Source organism: Harpia harpyja, chromosome 13 (assembly GCF_026419915.1).
Source record: "Harpia harpyja isolate bHarHar1 chromosome 13, bHarHar1 primary haplotype, whole genome shotgun sequence".
Classification (NCBI taxonomy): domain Eukaryota; kingdom Metazoa; phylum Chordata; class Aves; order Accipitriformes; family Accipitridae; genus Harpia; species Harpia harpyja.
Window position 1 is genome coordinate 25,346,131 of NC_068952.1, and position 12,001 is coordinate 25,358,131.

At 43.0% G+C, this 12,001-nt stretch overlaps 1 protein-coding gene across 2 annotated transcripts in view; it reads right to left on the minus strand.

The window, feature by feature from the left end:
• Window positions 1-5,370: 5,370 nt before the first annotated feature.
• RASGRP3 (RAS guanyl releasing protein 3) overlaps window positions 5,371-12,001 on the minus strand; it is a 51,437-nt gene continuing 44,806 nt past the window's right edge. For both annotated transcript variants that reach the window (XM_052806497.1, XM_052806496.1), the window contains 4 exons: window positions 10,399-10,435; window positions 7,841-7,966; window positions 6,946-7,310; window positions 5,371-6,116 (listed from right to left, as the gene is read on the minus strand). In XM_052806497.1, coding sequence (XP_052662457.1) covers window positions 6,108-6,116; window positions 6,946-7,310; window positions 7,841-7,966; window positions 10,399-10,435 — 537 coding nt within the window. In that variant the 3' untranslated portion in view covers window positions 5,371-6,107. The remainder of the gene's footprint in view (window positions 6,117-6,945; window positions 7,311-7,840; window positions 7,967-10,398; window positions 10,436-12,001) is intronic.

The following is a 12,001-nucleotide window of genomic DNA, read 5'->3' on the forward strand; positions in this document are numbered from 1 at the left end:
CTGTATGATGCTCTGGTATTTACTGTTTTCCAAACATGATTCCTGCTGCACTGGAATTATTAGGCTTGTGGTGGATTGGATATATGTACTCGATTTCATTGTGCATCATGATTGAAAGCAGAACGCTAGCAGATCAATTAAGTAGGCAACCATTTTTACAGGGGAACAGTGTTCTTCCTTTTTAACCATGGTTGTTCTTGCCACTCTTCTTCCACAAGCTTTAGGCATCTTGTTCTGTTTTTCCATCTGCCTTTCTTTCTCTAGCAACTTTTGTTTCCTAAAGGCTTTGCTTGCATTGCCCTTCCATCTATTAGGATCACCCTCTCTCAAGTGTTGTCATTGTGCTGTAAAATAACTACGGGGAGCAGGGGACATGCTTGCTTCCCACATCAAGTACATTAGTACCTGAGTTAGAATACCATGATCTATATGCACTGTGGTCACAGTTGGGTTTTCCTTGCAGGTCTAAGGAATGGATAAAAATTTATTCCTTACTGTGTGCAAAACAGTAACCCAACAAGGGAGAGGGCATCAAGCTGAGCTTTCACCATGCATCACTCACCCCAGCAAGCCTTTTTGCTTGTAGCTGTTCCCTGAGTAGTTTGTCATCTTTAGGATTGGAGTTGGCTGGTAATCCCTAGCTTGGTTGCTGAGATTCCTCTACTTCTCTAGTCAAACCCCTGAAGTGTGCAGCTTCATGGTGATATGCCATTACTGCTGGTGGCCCCCAGAGGGGCTCATCTAGCTATGGGTTAGACTTCTCAGCCAGAGCATGTGGGTAACCTCCTTTAACATGGTGGGGCCTTTGACTACGTGTCTCCATTAAACTGCTGTTTGCATCTGAGTTAATGAAAGTGGCAAGTGCCTCAACCAACCTCTGGCCTAATTAGAAACTAGACACTTACCAGTCAAGTACCTAAGATAGAACTGGGAAGAAGGGAAGAAAGATTCATGTCAGCAGATAGTTATGAAAAGTGGCTGGAGCTTGAAAAGTCCTGTGGCATGAATATTCCCCATAACAGGTTATGTACCTGGGAAATGAAAATTAAATTGTGCTGAAGTGGGAAGAGTTCAGCTGGGAGTTCCTCACTAAGCTCTGATGACTCTTTTGGGCATCCAAAAGGCTTGTGTGGGTTCTTAGAGTACTAGAAGTTAATTCGGCTCCCTGTTAGGTTAATGAAGGCCAGCACACAAAAGCCCTCAACTGTCTGCTCATCACACATGATTTATTCTTAGTTCTGCCATATTTAGGACTGCAGTAGAGAGTCTCAGTGTTGTTGCTGCTAAAGACTGTCAGGCTTGTGATCCTGCTTCCTCTCTGAACTTCCAATTTTCCTTGGACAACAGGGAGCTACAGAACTATGTATGCATTTTTAAGGTGTTGAGTGTGATTTAGCAGTCCCAAACAAGCTGGCTCATGCTAAACTGCAATCTTGCTTTATCAGCCTCCTAGCATACCCCCCTTAGGTTAGAGTCATACCAGTGTTGTGATCGGAGAGCAGTCCACTGAAGTGGATATGAACTTGTTTCTCCCTGTGTAGGCTCTCAAAATACTCATGTGCTTGTTTGTTTCAGGTTATGCCTTTCCAAAGGGACACAAACTGAAAAAGCAAGTACTATTACCAGCTGTAAACATTGCCTCTCCCTAGTTTGGCTGAAAATAAGTCACACCTCTAATGGCTTAACAAACAAGGGTAGAAGGGAAAAATATTTTTCCTTTGTGTTTACTTTGTGCTTTTTACAGCTCTGAGTGCTGTCAGTGTTATTGTTTCCCCTTTATTGTCCAGTAATATCCCCTCTTGTCCACGTGGGTCTTTCCCACAACAGAGGAGAGAAAAACAAGTACAAAAAATAGGAAAACGCTATTGTAAAACCAAAGAAAGAGAGAGTCTGCCTGTGCTGTGGGCAGGTGGAAGGTCATAACTCGTTTTCACACATGAAGCAGAGATGAAGGTGATAAGGACTCTTTAAACTTTCCGGCATTAGCTTAACTCATGGAAAAAGCAGACTTTTTGGCTATATTTCATACGGCCCCAGTGGCAGCCTTTTGTTGATGGCTTTTCTGTCTCCTAGGACCAGATTGTCAGCAGCTGTAAACAGCACTTTAGAGTTCAACACACAGATTTTCCAATGAGTTTAGCCTGTTGGCTGCAATGCTTATTTTGAAAATGCAGTTCAGATCAGTGCTGATAACTCAGAAACAGGTTCCAAAGTTACATCTATTTCTCCAGTGTCCCTGGGTGGGCCAACTTGGTTGTCAAGACTCTCTTGAGAAGTACTTGGAGCTATTTTTTGTGCTATATAGAGGCCCATCAGTTAGCAGGCTGATGCTGAATGAAGCAAACCTTGGTTAGATTTTTTTGGCTATGACAATCATGAAACAACAAGCCCTTGTTTCTTCTGCCTCTTGTGTCTCCATGAAATCTGTATTCAAATCTCCTTCCTTACTTCCTTCGCCCTCTGCTTGGTCTCCATTGGGATCCCCTTCAATTCTTGGTGTCACGTAGAGACGGAGAGCTCTCCTAGTATGCTTCTTCCCATGCTTACTCCCCATCTGTCTTTGTTCTCTGTTTTTTTCCTGCTTGTGTCCAGGATCCTTCACATGCAACTATTTCCCATACAGATGCCTGAAGCTTCTGGAACTAGTGTCCCAGGCTGCGAGGACTCTCCTGTGACTGCTCAGGCTGTCTTGGCCAAAGGCTTCCAGGCCCCCCATGAGGAAGACCTTGGGGGCTGCTTTAGGGCATGCTTTCACTTTGGCTTCCACAGAGGAGTCCCTGAGCAACAGTGCATAGCACTCAGGGCAACTCCATAAAGTTGACAGCAAGGCTGAAGCTCCCTTATTTGCAACATGAGGATTTGCAGAGGTTTTACACAAGCACAGAAAGTCCTAGTGGGTTTGGCTCAAACAGCCAAATCTTCTCTTACAGGGTCTTTCCAAGCACTTGCATTTTTCACCTACTCTTGTTGCTTCTATTCTTTGGCATTTGCAGATCAGGCTGTAGATAAGGTTTGACAGAATCTTAGTTTTTTCCACTGTGCGGTGTTTTTTTGTTTGTTCAGATTTCTTTTTTTTTTTTTTTTAAACAACCCCTCCTTCTCCCCCCAGTTTCTTAAAAGATCCTGAGACAGGGAAGAATGGATGTGGTGGAAGTATCCAGCATCATTTGGGATTGTATCTTGCTTTAGCTCTTCATTAATCCAATACTTTTGTCATGATGACACTTTTTCTCCTGGATACTCTCCTGGAATTGCTCCACTTAGAGCAGGCAGCATTCCATCAAGACCAGCAGAAGCACATAGCTCAGTCAGGAACTGCAATGGCTGATACGTTTTGCCTTTTGTTAACTCAGGGGAGGCGAACAAGAAATTCTTTGTTGCTTTGCCTAGATTGGGGAACTAAAATTAGTTTTGTGAGGTGAGGAAAAGTCTTGCCCCTGTTCAGAAAAAGATGTCAACTTGAAGGAAGGAGAGAAAAAGATTTTTTTAATTTCATGTATTCAGGCCTCCTCCAAGATAAAGATCTCACCTTATACCAACTTCTTAAAATGGTTGTTCATGCCCTGTTCATGCTCTCCCCATCAGGTGCTTGCTGTAGAACTGGAAGATCAGTGTTCTGCTGCAAAGACCTTGTTAATGCTTTTTTTTTTTTTTTTTTTTTTAAATTATTATGTTACCTTTGATGAGTCTGTTCCTTTTTGGGGATGGAGGAGTGAAAAAAGGCTGTATTTCTACCCAGTGTCTTTTTTTCAAGTTTTCCAATGGCCATGAACACTTGCTGCCAGCAACACACTCTCAATGTTCCCCTTCTTGAAATGCCTAAAGCAAAGGGTTTACAGCAGAAGCAGGTGCTTGAATTTTTCACCTAGCATGAGTCCTCCTGCTTGGATGCTGCAATATTTTGCTTAGAAGGATCAGCTGTGTAAGCCTGCAGTCTATGCTTGATCTGCAACTGCTGCTGAGGTAAGCACCTAACTGACCAAAGCTATGAGGCTTGCAAGCGATGTATTGATGAAATCTCTACAGTGGGTTGAAAATTAAGCAGTCTAATTGCTAGCAGAACAGTCCCCCACAAAGTGGGAGCTGTTTCTGTAGAAGGCATCACTTTTTTTACTTAAATGTTAGTCTATGTCTTGATAACAGTATACATGGAAAAAAATGTGTCCTTGAAATGGCCTTCCTGTGAAGAACATAGAGCAACTACCCTTTTTAAAAGTTTGGGAAAGAAGCTTGTTAAGTATCTTGGGGAGTAGGTAAGTGAGAAGATAAGACTATGTACGAGAAACATTCTTGTCCAATAACAAAATGAAAACAGGCATGGTTTGTGGGCCTGATAGAAATAGGAAAGCAGGTACCTTTCAGAGCAAGAGCTACAACTAACTTTTAAAGGCCTGCAAGAAATGGGCTAAGGTCTACAGACTCTTATGTGGTGTTAAGAATGAAGTTGCACATGAACATTTCATTTATAAAGTATTAAAAAGCTTATCTCAACACATCCATCAACAGCCTGGATCATAACCAAATTTCTCGATTGAAATTCTGTACCACATCATTTTCATTGTGTGCAAGCCGTACACTGTAACGGTAGCTGTGCGGTCAGCCTGTTGTGACCTGTCACCTGACCCACCACAGGAAATAAAGACCATATTTTTGCTAATGCTTGTTCTTTGCCCACAGCAGTAAGAGTAAAGGATGTTTCTGGCCCTCATCCTAGCTTGGAAATTGGTGCTCTCTGCAGTGCTTATTTCTCTTGAATTTAAAACAGTAAGAGCATGTTCTTTTTTTTTCCCTCTCCCCAGATTTACCATCATTACTAGTTGTGTTAGAAAACAAAGGAGACTTGCAGGATTCAAGATGCAAACCTGAGGAGGCATTATGTAGTCACAGCGCAGATTACAGTCAAATTACCACAGAGGAGTGCAGCTGTCAGTTTTGGTTAGGGAAGTCTATGAAATTACTCTCTGGTCTGGAGGGCTTATAACTTGATGAAAGGTGTAATAACTTGAATTTTGTAGGAAATCTTATAATTGGGTTGCTTTAATTCAGAGTGGGTGCTCCACAAACACACCTATTTTTGTGGGGAGATGGGGTAAAAAGACAAATACATGTATGCCAATTTGGAATGCACCTTTCAGGTTTGAGCATTGTGCTGTTTTGTGTTCTTTTTCTCTCTTTTTTTCCAGATGAGGGCTGTGCTCCTTAAATAACTTAATGCTTCTGAGAAATGCCACTTCAAACCTGCTTCTCAGGTGGTAGATCCTACATTAGCAAACTGCTAATCGGGATGTTGCTCTGCAGTACATTTAGTCTTAACATGTACAGGTTGCTTACCAGAGAAAAACATACCATGTACACATATATACACACACACACTTAAAACTAAGGTGTTTATTACATGCTAATTTTACCATAATCAGTGCTGGCAGAGATGACACCTCTCCTTTGTGGTGTAACCAGACAAACGCATAGTGTCTTGGAATTCCTTCAGTCTCAGTCATGTGCTGCCTATTTGAAGGATCCCCAGACTGGGAACTGCTTTCACTGTGCTGAACACCAATATGCTCACTGCAGCAATGTAAACATGGCCAAAATTCAAAACCCCAGGTGTGCAAAGAATTTCAGCACAGAGGACTTTGTGAAAGGTTTTTGTTCGAGATTTAATCAACATACACACCTACTTCTTCCTTAAAAGATCATTACAAGCCTCTGGAAAAGGAGTGTTATTGAACAAACTTAGATGCTTGGCTTCTGTCCTCACCATTGTTGTTGCTGGCAGACATACCGAAATGATGCAGTATATCTAAAGGAGGCCAAATATATCCTCACTGGCATGTAGAGGAAGTTTCCACAAAAGTCATGCAAAAGAAAACACTGAGCACAGAGATCCATTCTGCTGTGTCTGTGCAATGTTCATCCAAATGGCTTACTCGTGAGAAAATAAATAGTGCTTTATAACACCTTTCAGCTAAGAAAACAGAGCAATGGTTGAATTTAAAAGTACGAGGTACAGGAAAACTTCTCATGGCCAAATGTGGTCTGTGACAGTCCATCCACACTTGCTGTATTACAGTTTTCATCTTCATGTTTCTGTGCTTCAAGGTCAGCAATCAGCTATCCTGTAACCAAAAGAAAATAAGCACTTACATGCTAGCAAAGATGGTCAATAAAAGCATGAGGCTTTAGAAGTATAAACTTATGGGTGACAGCAACAGAAATCAGACCAATATCCTGCCCTAGCCTGGACTCGTATATTTATCACAGAATCATAGAATCATTTCGGTTGGAAAAGACCTTCGAGATCATCGAGTCCAACCATTAACCATGCCCCCTAAACCATGCCCTGGAGTACCCTGTCCACTTGCTTTTTGAATACCTCCAGGGATGGTGACTCAACCACTTCCCTGGGCAGCCCATTCCAATGTTTGACAACCCTCTCAGTAAAAAAATTTTTCCTAATATCTAACCTAAATCTCCCTGGCCTCAAGTTGAGGCCATTTCCTCTTGTCCTATCTCCAGCCACCTGACAGAAGAGACCAACACCCACCTCACTACAACCCCCTTTCAGGTAGTTGTAGAGATCAGAATGCTAGTTCTTGTGAATCTAACATGGAGCCCTGAACTGTGCATTGCAAGGATAAGCAGCGCAGAATTTGGTAAGATACCCACCAGGCTATTTTAATATTTTCAAAAAGAGAAGTGCCCAACTCGTAAAAGCACATACTGACACCAAGAGCCAAACCCCCAGTTACAGTGTTACAGTAAATGCACGCTACAATGTAGAAAATAGGTACCTATGGATGATTTGGCATTCTTCTGAAAGTAATTCTTGTGCAAGAAGCAATGGCAAATTTGAATGAAAAAGCATCCTGAAATTCATAAAATAAACCTTATGAGACCTCGGACTCTAGCAGATTTTAAACTGTTTTGGCTGCTTCTGCAACTCACCTCAGATTCTTGTCTTTCTGGGAGGGTTTCTATTCCATTGTGATCCTGTATATGTTGTGGGGCCTCGGCTTCTAGGTCTATATCAGCCTGCATGTTGGGCTTTTCATTCTCCCATTTTGCAAAGCCTTTGCTCTTCCCAGCTTTGCCATGGAATTTGGACTTCATTTTGGGGAAAGTATGGGAACCTGAATCATTCCAGCCTGGCTCATGCCAGAGTGGTTCTGTCTGTGTTGCTTGGCTGGTGGTTGCCCTCTGCAGCCGCACCGAAATTTTCCGCGAAGAGCCAGTGACGAGGGTGATAGCTCTGCCATCGAGGTCCTGGTGTTCCGCAGCAACATTGGGAAATTCAAATACTTCATCTTGGACTGAAAGAGAGGGTGGAATTGTTTATTTCAAATATTCTACTTCAAGATCTTTACAAAAAGAAAACTTACGCCCGAGGAGGGTAACCCCCTATATGAAGCAGTGATATAATTAGCAATATCCATATGCTGCTTGGAAACTGATTCTGGCCTTGTGTGTGCACGTTTCCCTCTCCCTCCATCTGCATGCTCAGGGCATAAGGCAGAGCTAGAATTGTGCCCTGTGTCTCCCAGCCCCTGCCCCTAAGTGGCTTATAAGGAGAAGTACGATTTCCCTAATTATAATTTTATTTCTTTTCAGCTGAGATAGTGGTGCCAGTATAGAGGATAGGGAGCCTCAGGTGGAGACTAAGGCCATCACTGCAGAAAGGCATGTTGTAATCTGAGCACTGAACACAAACCACAGTGCAGTGGAAAGTACATGTGCTGCTCTGTGCGTTGATAAAAAGGAAAAATTAAAAATGGCAGCAAGGACACTAGCCATTAGAGAGGATTCCAGAAATGGTTTAAAATAGGAACAAAAGTGCTCTCACCTGGAGGCAGAGAGGGACTGCTAGGCAGAGAGCCATGGTTGCTGCCTACTGAGGTCCCTCTGGAAAATTTCCTGCATGCCAGCACAAGCAGGTCTCTGCATTGCTTGTGACAGTTGGCACCACAATCTGTAAAGAAAGGAATTGTTAAGTCACCAAATGGAAAGCCACAACTATCTGGTAATCCCTTAGGGTTATTAGCAGACAGATACCAAGAGGGACTTTGAAGGAACAAGTACTTTGACAGAAGGTGTGAAGGGAGTTACAGAAATGGATCATTTCCATGGCAGCCATTAATAGAAATCTGGCAGCAGAAGGGAAGAGGGGGAATGATAGTTTCATCAGAAATTGGTCTCAAGGAAGAGACCTGGAATTAGTGGTATGATCCTGTGTATGCCATGCATAAAGCTTCTGCTCCACTGCCTGAGTCTCCAAAAAAAGTTGGGGTTGTTTTTTTTTTTTTTATTTGACCCAGCTGAGCCCATTGTAGTAAACACACTGGAGCATCCATACTCTGAGCCTCTGGAAGGACAGCTGGAGGTCAGTGTAGACCACTGTAGGTTAAAACTAGTCTAAGTAGCTCAGCAAGCAACATCAGCACTGAGTAAGCTCTGTGGACATGTATCATCCACCTGGATGAAACTGGCTGAGTGCCTGCACACCTAGCCTCTGCTGGGCTTTGCATCACTAGATACATTTATCTGAAGTGTGACTGCAGTACAGATCTTATCTGCCAGAAAGGGCCAAAGGGTGGAGGGTGTGTGCCCCAAACACAGCTCGCTCTCCTCTGTGTCCCTTGCCCTTGTTTGAAAATTTCCATCTCCCTTGTTTCTCTGTTGCTGCTCCATGACCTATCATTTTGTTCTAGGTGAGCCATTGTCAAAGCATTGTGTTTATAACTCTCTGCTAAAAGAACCATTCTGCTCAGGGCAGCAGCTCTAGCATGATGGGTGAGAGTTCTGGTTTCTCCCTTCGCTTTGTTCATACGACTAACACAGAAGTACCTGCCCAGCTGTGGTTTTGTCTGCCCTAAAGGTAATTTCTGCCCCCCCCAGCCCCCCAGTACAATAAAGATCTCTCTTGGCAGTGGAGAACCTCTTTCATCACTTGTAGACCACACAGTCTAGCTTTACCTCATTATCCACAGTGCTGGGTTAAGCAGCAGACCTGAACAGATTAACTCCCTCCCTCCCTCTGCTAGCAGTGTCAGAGATTCAAAACAGAAGATGACAGCTCTGTGCTCAAAGGCAGAAATCATCCATAACAGGTGCAGCACTCTAGTGATGCTGGCATACGGAGTAGCTGGTAGCTGCTGCAACAAAGGGCAGGCACTAATTACACTCGTTGACCACTTTAAGATCTGAGCGAGCAGCTCTGCTCTCTTACTCTCATGCTCCATTGCCTGTGATTTTGACTCTACAGAACCACTTTTGCTCTTTCTCCACTGGGCCACTGTTACAAGCAATGATGTAGGAGAGAGCTCAGCTTTCAGATCTCAAATTGAGTTTACAGGGCTGCTGTGACAAAACCCTGTCTTCCTTCCCTCATCCTACCAGTAAAAGTATAGACCACAACTAGCCCTTCTATAGCTGCTCAGATGACAGTAATCAGGAATAGCTGAATTAATTACATACTATGGCTTAGTCATGGACATTTTCCCCACCCGTCTCTAAGGAAGAGATGTTCATGGGTGCAGAGGGAGGCAGGAATATGGTGTATCCTAAAAAACAATACTGCCAATTCTTCACCCTTCTCCTGGGAGCCAGTATAAGACTAAGGGAGAAGAGTGCATATAAATAGAACTATGAAGCCCCAGCATGAATGTTCCCCTCTGAATAACTGGGATGCAACTACAACTGTGAAAAGCAACAGTGCTCTTCAGCCAGAGCTGAGCTGCTGGAGAAATAAATAGGTCCAGGACTTTAAAGCCAATGAGGACCACTACAATGTCATTCTTGGTCTGACCTGCTCAATATGGTATAAGTACTACATAAGAAATTAAACATTTTATGAAAGCAACAGAGGGGGCTGTAGAGGTCTAGTATTTTTTTTAAGTTGAATGTCTGGAGAAGATCTTGAAATGAGATCTGCTGGGCAGTCTAGGAATTAAGTATTTCTCTATTTCTAGCTCAGCCACTATTGCATTGCAAGGCCAGTTAGGCTTCACTACAGGCATGCGAATGAACATGACAGACAGCATTGCCAGCAGACCTTTTCCTGACCCCAAGTCTCAGAAGATATGTTTCAGGACGTCTTGGTGTTAGGATGAGGACACTTAGTTTTCCAAGATGCAAGGTCTTTGCTGGTAGAAAGTGACACCTCACGGAGTCAGTGGCTGCTTTGGACCTTTAGCTCACAGAACCTGTGTGTTCCTACTGAGTGCTATATCCCCTAATGCAGTGACACTTCATAGCATACCAGCACTCACTGTTCATGGCCAGTACCAAGTATAGAAGCAAAATTTACATGAACAGATGCCATTTTAGTAAAAAATACAGTTGACCTACTTGTGCTAAACCCCACCACCTATAGCTTGAAAAATCCATGCAATGTTTATTTACCTTTGCATTTGTAGCCTTGTTTGATTATACCCCAGAGCTGCAAAGAAAGACAAAAGAACGTCAAGGAATCAGAAAAGAAAGCCGGAAGGAAAACAAGGTCACAATGAGGAAGTACCAATGGCTACAAAAGCACAAACAGGATACAACTGCTCTTAACACCCTTCCTGTTAGGCAGACTTCCCCCTCTAATTGTGATAAGGCTTGTGTGGCTTCCCCCTTTTTTCTACTACTTACAGTGGGACGACCAGAGAAGGGGAGACACAGATGACATTTGCTTCCAGGAACGGGTGAAAAATTGCCATCATATCAATCTTACTGAAACCAGCAGAGCACATTATGCTTCTAGGCTCACTTAATGTTATCTGCAGGGGAATTTCCAGTGTACATCCATTCTCCAGATACTTGAATGACCCATGCCATTCAAATACAGCAGAAGAAAACACCACTGGGGATAAAAATTAGGTTCTTGGTTCCCATACTGGTCCCCAGCACACTTAGCCACAGCAATCTGTTTTGTCCACTTCTTTCCATTAAAAAAAAGGGTGAAGACTGGAAGGGGGAGAAAAGCCACTAAATTCCATCTTTGCCTCCTCCCAGAAGCTGTTCTTGGTGACGTACATGACAACCAAATGTTAAACTTCCAGAAGGCAGTGTGTGTGGTCCCACTTTTGGGAAGCTTTCACTGCAACATGAGCGGGATTGCTTGGAAGTAGGAAAATTCCCTAGCAAATTGTTATCTATACACTCAGAAGCACTGTATCTACAGCCATGGCATTATAAAAACAAACATTTTCACTCTGAGAGGCAGAGAGAGGAAGGGAAAGTTTTTCTAGCTCCAGCATTAAAGTAACAAAATCTGGGACTCCAGTGTTTATTTATCCTGAACTCACTCAAAACATGACCAGGGAGGGTGAGTGTGGCTCCTCACCATATTTATAAGAATCCATGCACAGTGTGCAAGGGGTGAATATGGTCATTAAAGAAATGTTCAAAAGGAAGAGCTGGACAACATTCAGCATGCAAAAGAAAGAGTAAAATAAACAGAATAGGAAGATTCTGGGGGAAAAAAGCCTATACACTGCACAAAAGACTTTGCAAGGAAAAATGAGGGCTTGGAGAAAGCAAAATAGATTAGACAAGGTGGAAGAACAGTAAATAAAAAAACAGAAGGGACAACAGTGGAAGAAGGGTCCACAAAAAGCCTGCTGCTTGCTCTTTTCCTGCTAATGCTGTATATATATATATGCACAGTGAATGCAGTTGCTGTGGTCAAGCAGTGACAGTGGAGCCCTCCAGCCCCCCCTTGGAAGAGCAGCAATGACTTTTTTTCTAAGGTGTCTTTGCCAGGATCACTGTAAGAGACATGGATTGTTATATCTTTCATTTAAGCTCTAATCTGTTCCCACTGCAGAGCTTTCGTCTTACCTTCTTAGCTCTGTACCTTTGTCCTGGTTTCAGCTGGGATAGAGTTAACTGTCTTCCTAGTAGCTGGTACAGTGCTATGTTTTGAGTTCAGTATGCGAAGAATGTTGATAACACTGGTGTTTTCAGTTGTTGCTCAGTAGTGTTTAGACTAAAGTCAAGGATTTTTCAGCTTCTCATG